At 40.2% G+C, this 19301-nt stretch overlaps 1 protein-coding gene across 1 annotated transcript in view; it reads right to left on the bottom strand.

Moving 5' to 3' along the window:
* Nucleotides 1-845: 845 nt before the first annotated feature.
* Nucleotides 846-19301, bottom strand: part of frmpd1a (FERM and PDZ domain containing 1a) — a 38192-nt gene continuing 19736 nt past the window's right edge. The window contains exons 5-16 of the mRNA XM_028019276.1: nt 15825-15927; nt 15662-15707; nt 14332-14436; nt 12301-12396; nt 11974-12099; nt 11767-11886; nt 11084-11220; nt 9726-9945; nt 9399-9581; nt 8860-9001; nt 6730-7989; nt 846-6173 (exon numbers count right to left, since the gene is read on the bottom strand). Coding sequence (XP_027875077.1) covers nt 2806-6173; nt 6730-7989; nt 8860-9001; nt 9399-9581; nt 9726-9945; nt 11084-11220; nt 11767-11886; nt 11974-12099; nt 12301-12396; nt 14332-14436; nt 15662-15707; nt 15825-15927 — 5906 coding nt within the window. The 3' untranslated portion in view covers nt 846-2805. The remainder of the gene's footprint in view (nt 6174-6729; nt 7990-8859; nt 9002-9398; nt 9582-9725; nt 9946-11083; nt 11221-11766; nt 11887-11973; nt 12100-12300; nt 12397-14331; nt 14437-15661; nt 15708-15824; nt 15928-19301) is intronic.

The following is a 19301-nucleotide window of genomic DNA, read 5'->3' as shown; positions in this document are numbered from 1 at the left end:
TTTGCTTTCCTTAAAAAAAAAAATCACTTTATGTGGCACCTGTGCAACTGCTCCTTTAAATACGCTGACATCAGCAAATCACAAGCTCTAAGGACAAAGACAGTCCACGTGATACAACATGAATCAAATTACGTGCAAAACTAAATTGGAATACTGTAAAAAAAAAAAAAAAAAGAATATGTTTGTTTTAGAAACTTCATTACTAAATTAAACACATTAAGATTAAACAGAGATGGATGTTTGAAAGCCTGTTAATTATTATTAAATGAAATTTAAATTTAGAATATTTCATCAGACCAAAAAAAAAATCCTGTTTATTACAAAAAATATGTGCTTAAAGAACATTATGATTAGTACCTGCTTTTATTTTCAAAAGTAAGTGTAATCTCTCAGAATCAACATCAAAACCCATATTCTAATTTGATAATCTGCTTTTTTCATGTTCTGGACATTTGCATTTCTATGAATATCAACTTTACTTCCAGTTCAAAGAGGGGCATGGGGTGTAAAAAGAGCTGTAGAGATCTGTAAATATTCCCTCGGTTAAATTTCCAGGGTGGTGTTAACAAGCTTATTTTTGGGGTGTGATAATCTAGAAGTTGTAAATTCATGAGCTCTACCTTATGTTTTCACATTACTAGAGAAACTATATTAGCTTTTACTTTGTGGATATTAATTTAATAATTGCTAAGTAATGCAAACCCTCCTTGTCAAAACAGAACTAAATAAAACAAACACATTGTTGATTTTTAACAATTAAAACTTCAAATGGGATTTAATAAAAACCACAAAACTGTCTTGAGTGCTGACCTCAAGAACATTAAAGAGCTAATTCAAAAATGCAATTTCTTAAAATAATTTTTAATGGTGGAAGTTCAGCATTACAAAGCAAGAAGCAGAGATCACCATTCAGTCATTCACAGATTAAATCCCTGATTAAACAATGTATTCTATATGAGCATGCTTTGTGAGGACAGATGAACACCTTCAGGCGTCGGACAGCTTCACTTTGTGGCCATAATAAAAAGAGAGTTGGTTCTTTTTCCAAGGCAAAGTAGAAATGAAGTTCAGTAAAATATATTATTCTGCAACCAAATGCAACAAAACAGCACATGTCAGTAAGTAAAGCCTTGGTTGTTTTTATAATAAATAGAAACACTGCTTGGCATAAATGGTGTTCCCAGCACTGAAGTGGTAGAAGTACTCCTAATTAATATTTCTCCAGTGCACATGCAAGTCTCGTGTAATTCAAGGCGTTCAATTTTAAGAAACATTCCAAGTGAAAATGCTTATCAAGGTTAATAAACTTTAGGTAATACAGGGTAGTACAAGGTTTTGTGCTAGATGTAATTGGAATTTAATGAATTCTGATGACTGGATCTCAAAATAGACTGAACTGATGTGAAGTTTTCAGTGAACTGCCCACAAAACATAGAAAAAGCTGAGAAAAGCTCAATCAGTCAATAATCGTCCCTGCTACCTGGGGTTATGCTCAGTTTGGGATATCTGTGGCCAGATTCTGCTGTGACTGAATTCTTGCTCGTTGCCATCAACCGCAGTAAGAAAGCACTTGGTGTAAAGGACAGGTAAATACGAATAGGTGTTTCTGACTGTGTGCCGAGCTCAAACACAGTTGTGCAGGTTTTCATTGTCTTGAAAACGAGGTATGCAACTCATGACTCTTAAAATCCACACAACTATAAACAAAAATAAATATATATATATTATTAACAATATTTGGAGAAATGTGTTTGGAAGTTAGTGTTTGTACCAAGAAAAATAAATGTCCATCCATATGCATAGGAAGGTTCAGTCTTAACTACAGGTGAAAAAAGAAGTTGGATAAACAAAGATAAATGGTGTTCATTGTATTTAACTTTTCATAAATAATACCAAAGGTTTGTGCAAATTTGCACCTAACTGAATGCAGCTCATTCAAACTGATCATGTAATGCACAAACGCCGGCATTCCTCTGCTATGTATAAAAAATCAGCAACTTCCGGTTTGATTCCTCGAATCACATAACTTTAGGTTTTGTAAACAGTAACATTCAAAAAAGATCCTCCCAGGTGGACGGGGTTATGTAGATATACATCACAGTACAGCACCTTGCAAAAGTATTTGCTCTTCTTCTAACTTTTTCCACACTTCCTATAACTCCAAACTTAACATTTATTTTATCAAGACTTTAAGTGATACACCATCATAAAGTAAAGCTATGCATGCTCTTTTGTGTTGGTCTATCACAAAAATTCTAAAGGGAAAAAAAGAAGTTTGCAATCGGGTGCGGCAAAATTGTAAAAAAAAAATACTTTTGCAAGGCACTGCATGCAAGAATAAGTAAACCAGATCTCAGAGGATCACCAAGTTATATTAATGTAGAAAGCTGAGTAAACTAAAGGCCTGCGAATGAGTAAATCAAAACCATTTACTGTGTGTGATGGGACTTACACACGTTGTTTCTCCTGCTAACAAAGCAGTCTGTAAACATTTCTCCTTCCACTGACATTCTACGCTTCCTCAGACACACAGTAGCAAACCTTTCAATAAATAAGTAGATAAATAATACACTTGCTAGATAAAGAATACATTCAAGTATATCAGTTCCTAAATATTACAAATCCACCATTTGTGGACAGCAAAACTTGTGCAGCATAAAGAAAGTCATCACATGCACCTCTACACATGATCACTGTTAACTGCATCAAACTTGGCTCTGTCATGTTGATTGTTGAGTGTTCCAGCTGATAAAGTCTAGAGCAGCTCTTGGGCTGGACAATGACACCAAATCTGAGGTTGTTCTCTCACAGTGCAGTGAGGGTACGAAACAGCTGGGTGAGGCAGAAGACGGAGGCGGTAAGTGCTGTGCACTGTTTGGCTAGCAGCTTGGTGCTCAGGTCTTGACAACTACGTTTGCTGCTGGCTCGCTCCGCCGCCAAGCAGAAGTCCCTGAATGAGCGGGCAACATCTGCCAGGCCTGCGACTGCCTCTGTGTTTCTTCGATCGCACCTTTCGCAACCAGAGAACCAGAGGCAGACGGTGGCCAGCTCCACCAAGGTTCGGAAACTGTCAGCTAAAAACTGGAGCATTTCCTCTGGGCTCTGGCCAGTCCCTGCTACCTTCTGGCAACTAGACATGAGCCGCCGTGCTTCTAACTGGAGAACCCGTTTGTTCTCTGTGAAGTGTGCCGGGCATGTGTCCCTTGAATGACGACCTCCAAGCCCTGCCACAGAACGATCAGAGCCACCGCTACCTTCCAAAATTGATAGAAGCTTATCAACATCTCTGCGAAGAACTTGGAAGCCTTTGGGGGGTTCTGGGTAGTGCTGCTGACCCAGATGAGTGAGAGTGTCCTTGTGGGTTTCAGACAAGTAGGATTCCGAGGTGTCTGAGTGGGGTGAGAGAAGAGGGCTGAGCTCAGAGGTGGAGGAGGAGAAAAGGATGGTTTGAGGAAATGATGGGGAAAGGGTGGAGGAGGCAGAGATAAAGGAGGGAACAGGAGGAGATGTAATCAGATGAAGACCTGCTCTGGAAGTTTGAGAAATGCCACTGTTCTGAGAGCGGCAGGAGAACTCATAGACTGTGAGCTCATCATCAAAGCTGTCTTCTCCACTGAAGCAGTCTGTATATGATGCTGGACAGCCACAGGCATCCAGGGGCACCTGGATCCCCTCTGCTACTGACTCACACCCAGATGCAAGTATAGAACTGCAACCAAACTCCGATTTCAGGGGTGTAGTGGCAACCAGGTCAGCTGGAGTACTTGTCTGAGACAAATCCTCACAGATGGTGAACACTCTGCAACCGGCAGAAGATACTTTTGACGGGTCTGAAGTCTGCTCCAAGGGACTACAAAGACCCATCAAAGGTCTGTCACTGCTTGTCCTTGCTTTTTGAGATTGACCATGAAAAGCAAGTTGTGGTCCATTCAGATTCTGGGTGGTCACCACTATTGGAGACTGATTGCTCCCTTTGTAACCGGGGATGTCTTCCTGTAGACTGTTGACTTTTATGTTTAGTTCTGGGGCATCTGTTACAGGTCCAGGAATGTTGGTGTTAAGCCCAGAAGTATTTCTTTGAAATAGGCTTGTTATGGATGCAGGAGGCTCTGTTATGGGTCCTGGTGTGTTGTCATTAGGTCTGGAACAAAGAGTTTGATGATGCTGTTTGGGCTCAGTCTGTACAGGCAGCTGACAACTATCTTCTTTTTTCTCAGACGCCAAAGGAGATATCTTTGCTGCTGTTGTTTCTACAAAAAACTCCCCATCCAATTCAGATCCAGTCAGCGTTGCATCGGAATCATCTGATTCGACTGAGTCAGGTGCCAAGCATGTCTCTAAGTCAAGGGTTTGTGTGATGTTGGGAACGTTGTCGGTGGTACATGCATTGTCACTACTAGCTTCCTCAGCTGGACTCGATGCAGAACTCCCAACCCCTGCTTGAGTTAGATTTTCTTGGGAGCGTGATAGATAAAGGGGCAAGTTTTGAATCTTCCCCCTTAGCGTTGAGGCAGATAAGCGGCCCATGATGCTCGGTGAACACGTCTGTAAGATAAAACGAGATGGGGGCAGAAGCTCTTTGGAAAGATCATTCAGTGTGGCAGCTTTTGCCATCACAATGCCAGGACTTCCTAAACTCTCTGCAGGTCCACTACTCATCAAGGTGGAGTCACTTTTTGGTTTTGGTGTAACTGTGTTTTTCAGTGCAGTTCCTGAGTTAAGAGAGGACATGATGCTTGTTGCAGCTCCCAGTTTTGCCCTTATTGACTTTATAGCAAGAATATGATCAGCATTGACAGAATGGTCCCTATTTTGGAGTTCAAGGTTTAAAAGAAGCTGAGCTCTGATGTGTGTTTCATCTGTAGTTCCCTGGGTTAAATAATTACCAAGGCAACTGTTTGCACTTACAGTCCTGTCTTTCGGTTTCTTACCCGAAGTGTAACTTAGGGAATTACTAGCATCTGCATCATCTTCATCGTCAAAAACGTTGTCTGAATTAGAGCTTTCTGTAGATTCATGAATGAGTTCTTCATCATTAACACTTATTAAAACCTGTTTTAATAATTTAGCAGAGCCACAGTGGTTATTATTCTGTTCTTTGGGAGCTACAGCAGTAGGATTAATTGATGTTGGTATGTTTTTGGAGATTTCTGCCTCTTTTATCAAAAGCTCTGTTTCTGGTTTAAGTGCAGGAGGTGTTTGAGGGAGAAGCGGTGATGGTGGAGGAGGAGGTGGTGAAATCAGTGAAAGGAAATTCTTATCAACATGTTTGTTTATATGTGCAGTGACCAACTTTTCATTCACTTCTGTAAAACTATTAGGCATTATGATTGCACCCTGTGGTATTTCAGCACCCACAAGGGGTCTCTTTAAACTGGATGATAAGTCAAACACAGTCTCTTTCTTTTCTTCTTTCCCGTGCTCCTCAACTGTATCGGGCAAAAATGTATGACTATTAAGTGGTCCATTTCCTGTCAAACCTGCTGGGTTTTCCTTCTCTGCTTCTTCTGTTTTCTCACCAATCTCTTCCTGATCTTCCCCTTCCTCCTTTCCGTCACCTCTCCGATCTGCGCTCTCTTTTCCATCTGGATCAACCCGGCAGCGGACGACGGTGATAGTAGGAGGAACCACCTTTACCAAATCTGTGACTGATTTGGATTCCATTGCATCTGGTTCCATCTCCATTTCCTGCTTCCTGGTTCTGGAGGGGGGGCTTAGATTCCTATTCTTTTCAGAAGCAGACAGAAATCCTGGGTCATGTGAGCAAAGCTTTGACAGGATGGGTTTGGACTCGAGCTGAGCTGGCTCTCCTTCAGAATGAGTGAGTGAGGAGGTGGTAGGGCTGGGATTTTGGGTTTGCCCCGAGGGTTCTGGATCTAAAGTAAGTGTTGAATTATCATTTGGGCCTGTCGAAATGTTTTTAAGAAACCTGTAAGAGTTTAAATTGGACTCCGATTCAATATCAGTTTCTGGATACGTAACTCTCGAGGTGTAATCAGTTTCCATGAAAGAGCGCCGCTTTCTGGACTTCTTCCGGAGGAGAAATGTTGACTCATTGCTTTCTCTTTCCTCTTGGTCTTCCCGTTTGTCCATTTCTGTGTCCGTTACAGAGACTCTGATATCACTAAGGCTGAGAATGCTCACGGTGTCCAGCTTCATTTCTGTTTGACTGCCTGCAAGAAACAAAACAAATACAAAGGGGATAAAAAACATTTCTTGCATGTTTCGAAAAATACTCATGTGCTTTCTGTGTAAAAGCAACACAATATTTACACGAGTTTCTCTTTGCTTAAGTTGTTCACGATGCTGAGTTTTTCAAGTTTAATTTACAATTATCATGACTTCCTATAAGAAAACTTTTATGCAAGTGTAGGTCAGTGACATTGGGACAGTCTTTTCCAAAGCTTCATCTGTCTGCCTATATTTTCAAATCTGCTGTGGTATAAGAAGCTGGAGAAACATTGAGAAAATGAATTTATATCCCAATAGAAATCTCAACAAATTAGAAATTTAAGTTCATGTCACTCTTTTCTCGAAACTTATCCTCACTTACCATTGAAGGTGTTAGTATTTTTAGCAACTAGTCTTCATTTGTGATTAAATGTGTGCAAGAAAAAATTGTGTTAGTTATTACTCAATCAATTTGTGTACTAAATTCTACAGCCACCAGATGGCAGCAAAGATATTGGAAGAATGTTGTAAACAGCTTTTTGGCCAAAGATAAATCACCTCTCGGGACGGCACCTGACGTGGGATCTTCAGGTGAGGTGAAGCGATCTCTTGCATCAAAAAACTCCTCATCTGAGCTGCTGTCCCCGAATCCAGGGGGCGGCTGGAGGATGGGAATTAGCTCAGATCCACCAGCCTTCGCTTCATCCTTATGGATGATAGGATCCTGAGGGCCTGGAAGGCTGCGAGCGCTGTCAGGGGTGATGTTGGAGCATAGGTTGTAGTAGCAGCGAGCATCGCTTTGGTCAAAGTTAAAAACAAAGTCGTTGTGGGAAGACGGGGATGACGGAGAAGTGGAGAGAGGATGCTCTCCAACACTTCCACCTTCATCTGCCTTTCTCAGTGTCACGCTTATATTGCTCTGTAACTTTCCCTTCCGCCTCAGCTCGTCATCTTCGACATCATCATCCTCGCTAGCCTCAGGAGGGCTCGGCAGGAGATCTGCGAGACGGGAGAGCTCAGCGAAACACAGCGAGCTGTCTGCTGAGCAGAGTTCACCTGAACGTTTTTGACCTTTGGGGCTGAGGGATGGGGAGGACAGAAGTTTGGGATCAGCTCCATCACCAGATCTCCTGCTGTCTCCTCTTTCTCCTGATTCTCCGGCACAGCTAACAACTGTGAGGTGAATGAGGGGATGAGAGTGAGGTGGTGGAGGAGCGAGGAGGTGAGGCTGAACATGTCCGTCAGAGTGGAGGTGAAGCTGAAAAGGGGAGTGGACGCAGACATGAGCTTGTGAGAGAGCTTGAGTCTGGACAGAAGAGGAGGTGCACGAAATTAAATCGTCTTCCTCCAGAGCATCAAGAGAGTCACTGGAGGGACTGGTGAGGACACGAGAGTCAGTGTGACATGAGTCTGATGCTTCTGATACAGACGGTTGCTCTACCTCTCCAGTTCCAGGGCTTACTATATGACCCCCTGAATCATTGCCCGTTATTTGAATCTGTATTTTTGCACCAGACCTCTTTCTGTTCAATGTGTTCTCATTATTTCCCTCTTTACCGTTTCCTAATGAAGCAGACGCTCTTGGAGTATCAAGATATTTTTCTTGTTTTGGTTTTTTATTCTCCACAGGTGCGTCTCCCTTCTCTTTGCAGTCTTTGCTTCTCATCCGGTCCCTGTCCTTCCTCTTTCTTCCTTCAGAGTCTGACAGGGATCTAACACGAGTGCGAGGTTTGTCATCTTGAGACATCAAGCTGTACAGCGGCTCCATATCCAAGTCTGAAGAGTCCTCTGAGTCACTTGCACATCTTGACACATAACCTGTAAACCCATATTAAAGCAATAGTCAGTCACAACATGTGACACAGTTTTGTTTTTGACATTCAATGCAACAACAGAGCAGAATCTACTGCCTGTCACAAACACTCTTACACTTTAGCTTTTTCACAGTACAATTACCACCTTTATTGTATTTTATTGAAATTTTGTGTCCGACCAACAAAAAACAGTGAATATTGTGAGGTGGAAATAAAAAGACATTATTTTCATTTTCTACGCAACTGCAAATTTGAAAAGTTTTTTCACTTTTATTATTATGCACCTCAATAACTACAAAATAAAAATCTCCAGCAGAAGTCATACAATGAGTGAACACAGTAACTATTTATAATTTAACCACAGTATAAACATACCGATTCTGTTTCTTGTTTCCCACGTCAGAAACATAAACGTCTCTGTTGAATTAGCACATTAAAACCCGATAAACAGATCAAAGTCTATGGTAAAATGTGAAATAGTTCATGCAGTCCGAACATTTCCATTTGCCTGCATTTGTTTTCTACAACATACAAGATAAAACCGGAAGATAGACAGTTTGCATGTCAAAATCATAAATAGTTCATTAACTGGATGACTTCTTTTTGTCAGCAATTTTGATTTTGGATTTATTGAGGTGTACAATACTAGAGGTGATAAATACCAACATGGCACCAACTTCTCAGGTATGTAGTTGATTGCTTTTATAATCAGCAGCAGTACTTTTCTAAGTCGTCACACAAAATTTAAATGTTTAAATGTCAGACAGCGTCAGATTGTCTAACTTGAAAAAACGTGAACTTTAAATGTGGATCTTGAGGAAAACACAAAGGATTAAGAAATGAAATCTTGTTAAATTGTTTTTAGCTTATGTACCTTCTTCAGCAGAAACTCTGTGTTTCTTGTCATCTATCCAGGGGAAAACGTTGAGGTTAGGGTCAATAAACACACGGCAGTAGCCTGCTATAAGGCAAGATATATCTTTTGCTGCACCAGCCTCCAATAGTAATGTGATGGGCTATGAGAAAGAAAATCAAAACATGGATTAGATTCAAAAAAGCTCCTCTTTCTCACTCGATAATCTGAGATTATGAATCTTCTTATAAACTTAAATTGTAAGTTTGAGCTACTGATGTTGCTGTCACTACTTTCTTTGTGGGAAACCATTCATTTAATGCATTAAATTAAATGCATTAAATTGAATACAATTAATTAAGTCTATCTGGTATCCTATACATAATGTCTTATTGTTTACGGCGGCTCTTGTCTTTTGTTTCTTCCAAGCCTTTTTTCTGTCTCAATTACAAAGACAGAAAAAGCTACAGGCCTGAAGACAACTGAATAAAAATTTAACCCCAGCCCTTTAAGCATGCCCATCATGAGTAAGTTGGTGCGTTAATCCTCCAGGGACTTGCCTTGATGTCCTGCAGGTATATCTTGACGAGGCTGACTTTGTCTGATTCCGGTAGCAGCTCGACGCGAGTGATGCTGTTGAACTCTGTAAGGGTCGTCATGATACTCAGCTTGTGGTTGACCACCTGACTCACCCCATAGCGCGCGCCAACCAGCAGGCTCACCATTGACTCCCTGTCTTGAAGCTAGAAGCCCGATGGAGATCAGAAAGAGAAAAGAAAACAGCACAGCTGAGGAAATGTTATTTTTTTTAAAAATACAAAGGAATTTTAAAAATCTTGCTGGTCCATGTCAGCTTTCTTCCTATTTTTTAGATGAAAAAAGCCTACCATCAAGGTGGCACCAAAGGACTTTCCCCCGAAGGACTTCAGATCACTCAGTTCCTCTAGATAGTTGATTCGTGCTTGATCTACTGACAGGCTCTTTTGCTTGGGATCATGCTGGGACTGGGTTTTCTTCATGTGAAAGCCAATTGCCTTCCTCAGATCTTTTTCTCGCATGTTCCTCAGTAAGGTGGACGACACAAAATTTTCTATGCCCCAAGTCTTCCTGGAGCAAACAGAAAAAACAACTTCACATTTGCTTCCATTAGAAAGTAACTGTACGGTACAAACATCCAGTATCGCTATCAATGACATGAATAGATTTTCAAAAGTGTTATTGTCCCCTGGGACAGAAACTGTAATGTTTTCCCAAATAAAATCCAGTATAACCAAATGCTAACTCAATTAATATATTTGGGGAAATTAATAACAGACAATTATGCATCCAAAGCAATTTTTAAACAAAGTGGCAACACACACTTTTTGCAGTTTGCCACAATCCAACCAGGGCGCTGCAAACGTGGAAGAAAGCAATCTTGTCAGATGACACCAAAACTGAACTATTTGATATGAATGCAAAAAAACAATGCTCTGCATTGCCATGAATGGCAGCATCATGCTATGTGGAAGCTTTTATTAAAGAGAGATAAAAAGCCACACTTTGTGTTGGTTTATCACAATAAAAATATTTAAGTTTGTGGTTGTAAAAATGATTAAAAGATATGAATTTGTGTACTGGATTACAGCTTTCAGCTTAAATTGAAAATAAACTCAAATCAAACTGTAATCAAGAGTGCTTCAGTACTCCAGATATAAAACAAGACCTGAGATTGTTTGCAAGACCAAAATATGATCCTGATTCTCTGTCAGGAACTGACATCTCTACATTCAAATCAGTCTGAGTTTGGATTCTTCTTCCACATTTGCCATATAATAAAACAAAATATCAAACACTGTCAGAGCACAGAGCAGCTCCTTTCTGCATTCCTCACCTTTCATGCTTACACTTTTCAATCGATTTCATTCTTGATGCTGATGTCAGAAAAGGATGTACCTTTCAGAAAATCCTCCTGTGCTAAAACCTGAATGACGGTTCTGAGCAGATAAAAGCATCTGCTGAATGAGTAAATGTATTCTGAGATACCCTTAAGTAGCAGTAAGATTAATTTTTATTGGGGATCATTGATTTTATTCTGCTAGGCAGCTTTGTGTCTTATAAACATAAATACATAAAACTGTGGAAGCATGTTTGCATATCTACTGAAGAGGAAATATCATAAATAGCTTGAGGTTGCATCATATTTATCAAAAAATGCATTTTTGATTCTCTGTTGCACTTTAATAAATCACACAAAAAGGCTTACGTGATCATCTTCAGGTTGGCTTTGGGGGACAGTCCGCAGCTCACCAGCCTCTCCTGAATGTGCAGCGCAGCAAGTCTTAAGGCGGTATTACACCGCATTTCAACGGCGTAGCGTTCCTGGAGCACATCGTTCACCCCCTTAAAAATGGAACGACACAAATGATGAAAATTTGATTTGGCAAATTAATTTGGAATTTTTTAAAGCAATGTTATTAGTGTATGTTTATGCATCTGCTTTTCAATTTTATGTATCTTATCATAAAAACGGTACAGGGTAGGTTGTATTTTTTCTGAAGAAGCTGAGATTTTATTCCACATCAGATGGAAATCTGTCAACTAAGTTAATTATAGCACTTCAGAAAATATCACACCTACTCACTAATTCAATAGGTCCTTCAGCAATCTTTCTGTAGAAAGGAGTAATTATTTTACTAATCTTATGGGCATAACTGAATTTGGAGAATTTATGTTTGCATCTGAAATGAGTTCCATGATTTCATCAGAATTAACATATTAGTTTAGTTATGTTTAGTTTAGTGTTACTTTACATATTACATTTCATTACATAGCTATATGAATAGTAATCACTTCCAAAAAAATATAGACCTTAAGTAAAACACACACACACACCCTCACCCCTACACACATATCCTCAGGTATCATTTATTTCCCTAGGAGCTGTACCTGAAGGTAAAGATACTCAAAGGCAGTGGGATCCTCCTGCAGCAGTGTCTTGAAATCTTTGGGCATGAAACAAACACGGAACAAACACCTGTAGTTATGGACTTCCTTCTTCTGGACCACCTGAGGACATGCAAACATACATCATGTCAGACATATATTTGCACAAGCAGATGAAAGCGTAAATGTTCTCCCAAAGTGTGTTAATACCTGGTGTATCCTCTCCTCTTCATGTAGCAGCAGCAGCTTGCTGCTGTTGTGCTGCTGTTCGAGCACCAAGGAAAAGTGTTCAATTCGGTTCAGTGAAAGTTTTTCCTTTAGTGTCATCACAATATCCTACAGTGGAAAAACAAAAGGCCATCTTGAGAGAAAAATAATGTTTACTTAGATGTTGTTCTAACAAGTTTTTCTTTGAAGTTGCAGATTATTTTCACAAAAATCCCTCTGTGCACCAGTCGTACATGTGGATACAATGAATCACAGTCGTAACCATCTCGTCTCAGGCTTTAAAATCGTCGACAGTCATATCAAAAATACCTTGACAGTTGTGCTGGTCTCAAACTTGAAAGCCTTAGTCTGCCCGTTCTCCAGATACACCTTCAAAACGTTGGGCAGGAAGAGTAGCGAGTTCCCCTGTAAACAAACAGAAACATCAGAGATCAGCGAAAGCGTTTGACAAAAAGGTTGAACAGGGTCAGGACATGCTAGCATGAAGAAATATAAAGTAAAAAAGTATCTGCAAATCCTGGACCTTTTATCAACATTACAATTATTAACCTTATTGTAATTTATTATGCTTCTGCTGTATGTGACAGATCAACACAAAGTGATTCATAAAGTGGAAGAAAGATTGTGCATGGTATTGTACACTTTTTGCATATAAAAATCTGTGTGGCATGCATTAGGTCTGGACTTAAAGCATAATATTGCCAGCTACATATTTCACATGAGAACGGCTCATTTCGGGTGATATGCAGCGTTAGTTGTTTTGTCATAGTTCTGTGGTAAGTTTTGCATAAAGTTCAGCTTTTCACATCATAGAGGTCATATTTGCTAGGACCTCTAAATGCCTTTTGTCAAACTGCAAGCCAGGCCAGAAAACAGGCCTGGCTTTCTTCTTGGTGCTCTTCCATAAAGACATGATTAAGATTAAGACCACCAACTAGCCGAATTGTCAATAGATTCTCCCAGCTGAGCTCTGGATTTCTGCAGATCTTCCAGAGTTACGACGAACCTCTTTGCTCCTTCCCTGAATTATTCTCTCCTTACTAACCTGTTAGTTTCAAATGTTTTCACAGCCTCTGACAGGTTTTCTTCAAGTACTGCCCTGAACCTCCTTACAATCAGCTTCCCTGTTGTGACTAAAGGAAATGAACCCCACTGCATAACCTTTCAAATAAACTCACAAGTAAATGAACTTAGATAATTTTTCTAACAATAATTGTACCAATAATTCAACATAGACATTGTGTTTTCAAAGCTCATACGGGAAAAATGAAGAAACAAGCTATGAATACTTTCATAACAAAATGTTGCAAGGCAAGATTAAACTGTTGCATTTTTGTAGCATGTTTATGATTTAGTTTAAATTTGGAAAGGTTCTTAAATCTGCATCATTAAAAACAAAATGTTGTTTACGTGTCATGGTGTAATAAAACAATCAGAACATTTGCTCTTCTTTGGCTTTTCTTGCAAAGGATTTCTGTGCATTACACTGGCCTGTTTCTGTCTGCCCTGCTTGTTCTCTGCAGTGAGTCATCACTGTTCTCCTATGATTTTGGAAAGTGTTTTTCCTCCACTGACAATGTGATGTTATGAAACATTGATGCAGGCATGTTTTAAGTTCAAACGTAGAGCAGTCGAGTTTAGATCCCTCCCATCTCCAGCTTCTTCTGCTCTGCTTTCTCTCTTCCTTCGTCTCCCCTGAATGTCCCTCTACTTTTTCCCTTCCAATCTAAACATGTCCTGTAATTGCAGAAATGAGGACTGAAGAGTGGTTTAGGTATCGATCCACATTTCCTGTCTTTACTAATGGACACTCCAGTTTCCGGCGTTTTCCTCCTGCAGCCGCTTTTAAAGCCACAAGAAACATGGGAATTCAACCCAGCAAGAATGAAGGAAATAGGAAAAAAAACTGCATACATGAAATAATACTGACATACAAATCAACATCAAAAGCAATTTGTAAAGTAAAATCTGCACATTGTCTCTTTGCTTGGCACTGTTGAAGTTGGTCTCGTTTAAAAAGCAGATGAAAATCCTGAAGTGTTTATGAAGCTGTGTGTGGATCCCATGTGTCTGCATAACAAGTCTATTTGGGATCGAGGGAGTTTCTTGTTTATAGTGACATTAACTCATGCGAACAAACTGTATGTCCAAAAATAAAGATTCCTGAGATTAATCAAGTTGATTGGAAGACAACAAAACTGTAACTCTAAAAATGAACAAAAGTCTATCAGATGACTATTTCTCTCTTTTGGCTGTATTCCCCTGTATCTGATACATATCACACATGAAAAGAAGTTCTTGAGATTAATCCCCCTCATTCTTTTGTCCGAGGTAACTAACCTGAGACTGTCCATTGACCTCCACCTCCTCTGCAAAGTGGACTTTGACAGGGTTGGACCGGAGCTTGGCCCTCTTTTCAGGTGTGATGAACGACGACTTCGGGCCCTGGGATGAAAACACATTAATAAAACTTGATCTACAGAGATTTCTTAAATCTTGGTAACGATTTCTTGAAGGGAGAAGCGAGATATGAATCACTTGATAAGTGTTTCCGTCAGCAAAAACTCCACACGAGACTCTCTGCGCAGCAGCCATTTATTTACCATTATCTAATCAAATCAATCTTAATGCAAACACACACCTCAGTTTCACAGATGCAGAGTGAGATGCATGTTCAGGCAGTAAACAAATGAGCTGCGAAGACCTTCGTCCTTTTTCAAGGTAGATCTAGTTGTGGGGAAATTCCTGTGGGTTCCTACCATCATATCCAACCCTGATAAAGTGGTGTGTGCTGGGTGAGTGGATTGTATGAGATACACCTCAAGCTCAGATGCAGAAAGAGCCTGATTAATGTTTCTGCTGACTGCAGCATTTCAGGATCCCATGTGAATAGAGACACTGAATTGCACAGGCTGTACTAGAAACACACTATGCTGGTTAATTTACTCTGTGCTACGAGACACAAAACTCTCCAGAATATTGATCCTCAGCTCTATTTTAAATCATGTTTGGGGGGTAAATATTGAAGACAAAAATTGTTCAGGAACCCAAGAGCTTTCAACAGCTGAGCAATTAATAAAATCTATTAAAAAAAATTATAAACAAGTGGAGAAACAGAACATGTCAAACAACACAGTTACAGTTAACTAAGGCAGCTACATAGTGTCATTTTTATACAACGTATGACTACATTTGGCATCAATGTCGGTGAACTAAGAACTATTACTTGTTGTCTGGAAAGAACGGAGGAAGGAAGGAAGAAAAGAAGAAAGGAAGGAAGAATGTGGAAGCTTGCAGTATAAACCCTGTCTATGAAACTGTCAGAATGATAACACCTGCAAACACAAGAAAATGTTTTACAGTGAGTTCCACTAAACTGTGCAGTCAGAGTGTTTTATTCTCTCAGTCTGCCTCCTCCTGCAAAGATTTTTGTGTTCATTAATATTTTACACCCAAACACTAGGAATTGAGGGCAAGCTGCATTTTTTTCCGTCAGTGTAACATTTAGGGCCGATCTTTCTGCATGGTGATCACATGTTCTCCCTGTGCACGCGTGGATTCTCTCCAGGTACTCCACCTTTCTCCCAAAGTACAAAAACATGACTGGCAGGTTAATTGGCCCAACCAGTCCAACTCAATCCGCACATTCAATGGTTACCAGCAGACTCACATGCATGATTCTGAGGACAGTCATGGTCAGCGTGTCTCGACACTCCCTAAAAAACACAAAAGGTCTGGTTGTTATGGTCAAACCTGTTACAAACAGACTAAATACACTGAAAGCAACAACATTCAGACATTTGAGCCTGTGTTTTGTGTTTGCATGTGCAGACCTGATTATTTCAGCAGCTTGCTCTGGGGTCAGATCATCGACAGCCACGTTATTGATTTTCACAAGCTGGTCGCCAGGGACGAGCCGGCCATCTGCAGGACCACCTGGACACACAAAACGTCCTTGTGTCGTCATGCCTGAGGGGCTTTCAATTTGTCTGAGCTCACACAGCTCATGAGTGCTGATGACAGGCAGCAGCTTGTGTTCTAGTCATTTCCTTTCATCTGACTCCAATGCAATATTTTCCATCCTGCTCTCTAAAGAGCTCGCTGTCCCACAACAGGAATATTAACAGTCAATTAATTGTGCTTCAGTGCTTTATTGTCGCCAAGAGAAATCTCCCATGCTGAAGTTTCGGTTCGGTTTTAATACCCGAGATGATTTTTAGATGTTTGTTGTAATATATCAGCTAATTTAGTCTACACACAGTTTCAAGTTGCAATAAAGACGAGGAGAAATCAGAATGGTAACTGAATGTTATGGCTTATAATCTCGCTCTGATTATTTCTATATTGATGTTCAACAATATTTAGATGTTTATCTTTAAGGGAACCCACTGATGATCATCTAGTCACAAATATTTTCTAACTTTTCTCATATCCAAAACTGAAGCATATAGTGTTTAGTGGTGGTGATGTTCTCTGCAGGAAGAGGGGTCCCTAACTTTATACTGCATAAGGCCCCACACCTGCAAGGCGAGCCAGAGTCACTGCACTGCGTATCTCTCTACTGAATGCAAGAGACAAACAGAGATTTAGTTTATGGGGCATTAGTAGGGACAAGGCAACGGTAGTAGGGGTTCGTCCTGCTTGAACTGGGTTGCCAGTTCAAGCCCCCACTCTGCCTGTCTCTGTTGTGTCCTTGGGCAAGACACTTCAAACATCTTGCTTGCTGGTGGTGGTCAGAGGGCCCGGTGGTAGCGTCACTTCTGTCAATCTGTGAATGTGTGCATAAATGGGTGAGTGGCTGAAAATAGTGTGAAGCGCTTTGGGGTCTTCTGAACTTGATAAAGTGATGTACAAGTACAGACTTTTCTGTTTTGACTGTTGAGTTTTTGACTGTTGAGTGCCAAAGTGGCTATTTATTTTACTAGGCCAGGCTTTATGGGACACGTTTTTGTGATGTCCACTCTACACTGGACCTGTCTCGCTCATTCATGTGTTTACAGGTCCACACAACGAGCAGATCTACTTGACTGAAACGGAGGAAAGGCAAAGAAGGCATTTGATATTGCATAGTTTGAGGCGTTGTAGTGCTTCATAACAACAGCGTGTAGCGTGATTCGGGGTGAGCACAGTGGCTCCTTTATGGGCTAAACCACTGGCCCACTAACCCATCGACCCATCCGGGAAACCCCCACTAGTCCCAAGTGCCAGTTCACCCCTGGTTTTGGTTCTCCACAACACGTATTGATCTGCATGCCGACCAAAGAGTCTGACTTTGATCTATGCTAACAAAAGCACCTTCTTCCACATGTTTGCTGTGTCTCCTATGTGGCTTGAGTCAAAGCCTGACAGTGGGTTTTGTCTTGCCACTTCAAATCTTTGACAGCAGTTTTCCTATAAACAGATTGTTCAACAAAAGCTGTGCAGCTCTGCCAGATTTATTAATCTTTACTGCTTTTCTTTGTCCAGTCTCTGAGTTTAGCTGGACGGCTAGAAGCTTTGCAGTTCTGCCTAAATCTACATTTTTCTTTATAGTGGACAGTACATTTGGCCATGAAATAATTAAAGCTTGCAGTGCTGTTTTACAACCTAACCCTGCTTCAAATTTCATCACAACTTTATCCTGACTTGTCTGCTGTGTTACTTCTCTGCGTGATGCTCTTTGTTCACTAAAATTATCCAATTTAATAAAAAGAGTTATATCGAAAATCTTCCGTGTGCATTAACACTTTTGCAAGGCACTGCTCTAAGAAAGAAATTAATTCTTTTCAAAACGACAACAGGAATCTTTCCCTCCTTCCTCAAGACTATCATCCACCCTCACATTTATTGTCTCTATGGCTGTTTTAAAATGAACTGGCTGCTTAACTGATAGGTTTTCTGGCAGCTGTTAGAGTTGTGAATTGATTACAGATACTTCTCCTGGTTGCCACCTTGTTGGACATGTCTTTCTATCCTGTACTCAACCTGTTACACAGAGCATTATGCAGCAGGTTCAGTGAAACAAATGAACAAGCTGACATGTTGAATGTGCTTGACACTGTAGGAGCTCTCATTAGACAAGATGAAGGCTTAGAGATGCCAAAACGGTTATCTGCTATCAAGCTGAATACATTAAGAAATGGTTTGAATTTATATTATGTGAATAAGTAATTAAAGTGTTTTCAAAATATAAATCAAAGAAAATTATGTGGGTCTGTTTATGAACAAAATGCATACATGAATTGATCATCAGTATGAAGGCTTTCCTCCAGCCCCCGTAGGTGTGTGCTTTGTCCACTTTGCCTTTCTTTAGCGTGTAATATCAGGTAGCTCTCAGACACGAGACATCACTTGATATTTTCTTTAAAAACAATGTGGACAGCAGCCGGTGACACTGATAGGTCTGAAAATGCTTTTGAATAAAGGATTCACATTTCACTGTCAAGATGCTGCAGCACCTGCCAGATACAAAGAGACAGAGGGTAGTGAAACTGAGCCAAGACTCAGAGGGGCCACTAGTGGTGTGAGGACCAGTGTGTGTCCGTGTGTGAGAGTGTGTGTCATGGGTAGAAACAGATGGTGACAGAACAAACTTGAGGCAGACATGAGAGTGAAAAGTTTCTGTAATGTGGCCCTGAACTTCAGAGGGATTCAGATCTGTGTTCCTCTGCACTTTCAGTTTTTCAGTAAAAACATTTCACAGTTCGGTACTAAAATGTTTTCTGTCATTAGGTTATTTGCCATGTTGTAGCATCTTTGTGGAAGGATGACTTACAGTATTTAGTCCCCTTTTAGTGATCCAGTTTGTTAGTTTCCAACATGCTAACTCCAGTTTTAAACTAGCTGTGACAAAAATACACAGAACCTTGAAAAGTATTCATAACCTTCAAATTTTGTCATATTTTGGCACTTTACAACCACAAACTGTAGTGCATTTTAATAGTATTTTAGGAGATAAATACAACTCAAAATAGAGTATAAAAATCATGGTTAATGGTTTTGTCAGTTCTTGGTTTTCAACATATTTTACAAATGGAAATCTAAACAAAATGTAGCATGCATTTGTGTTTAGCACCTAATTACCTAATATTGAAAGACCACTACAGACGATGATTTTCAGACTTATATTGCATGCTGAGATTTCACATGAGGTCATATGGAGATACAGTTCTATTCTCTAAAGGAGAAAACATTTTTGCAGCTTAATTTATTTCCTTTTGGGTCTGATTTCATCCTCATTAATATCAGCATTTTTCTTGGGTGCTGTCATCTTGAATCCCAACTGATGCCACCTATATTTCAAAGTGAATTTACTGCAACAAAGGGCTGTT

The sequence above is a fragment of the Xiphophorus couchianus genome, chromosome 5, assembly GCF_001444195.1.
Source record: "Xiphophorus couchianus chromosome 5, X_couchianus-1.0, whole genome shotgun sequence".
NCBI lineage: Eukaryota > Metazoa > Chordata > Actinopteri > Cyprinodontiformes > Poeciliidae > Xiphophorus > Xiphophorus couchianus.
The sequence above is the reverse complement of the archived record's forward strand: the minus strand, read 5'-3'. Positions and strand labels throughout refer to the sequence as shown.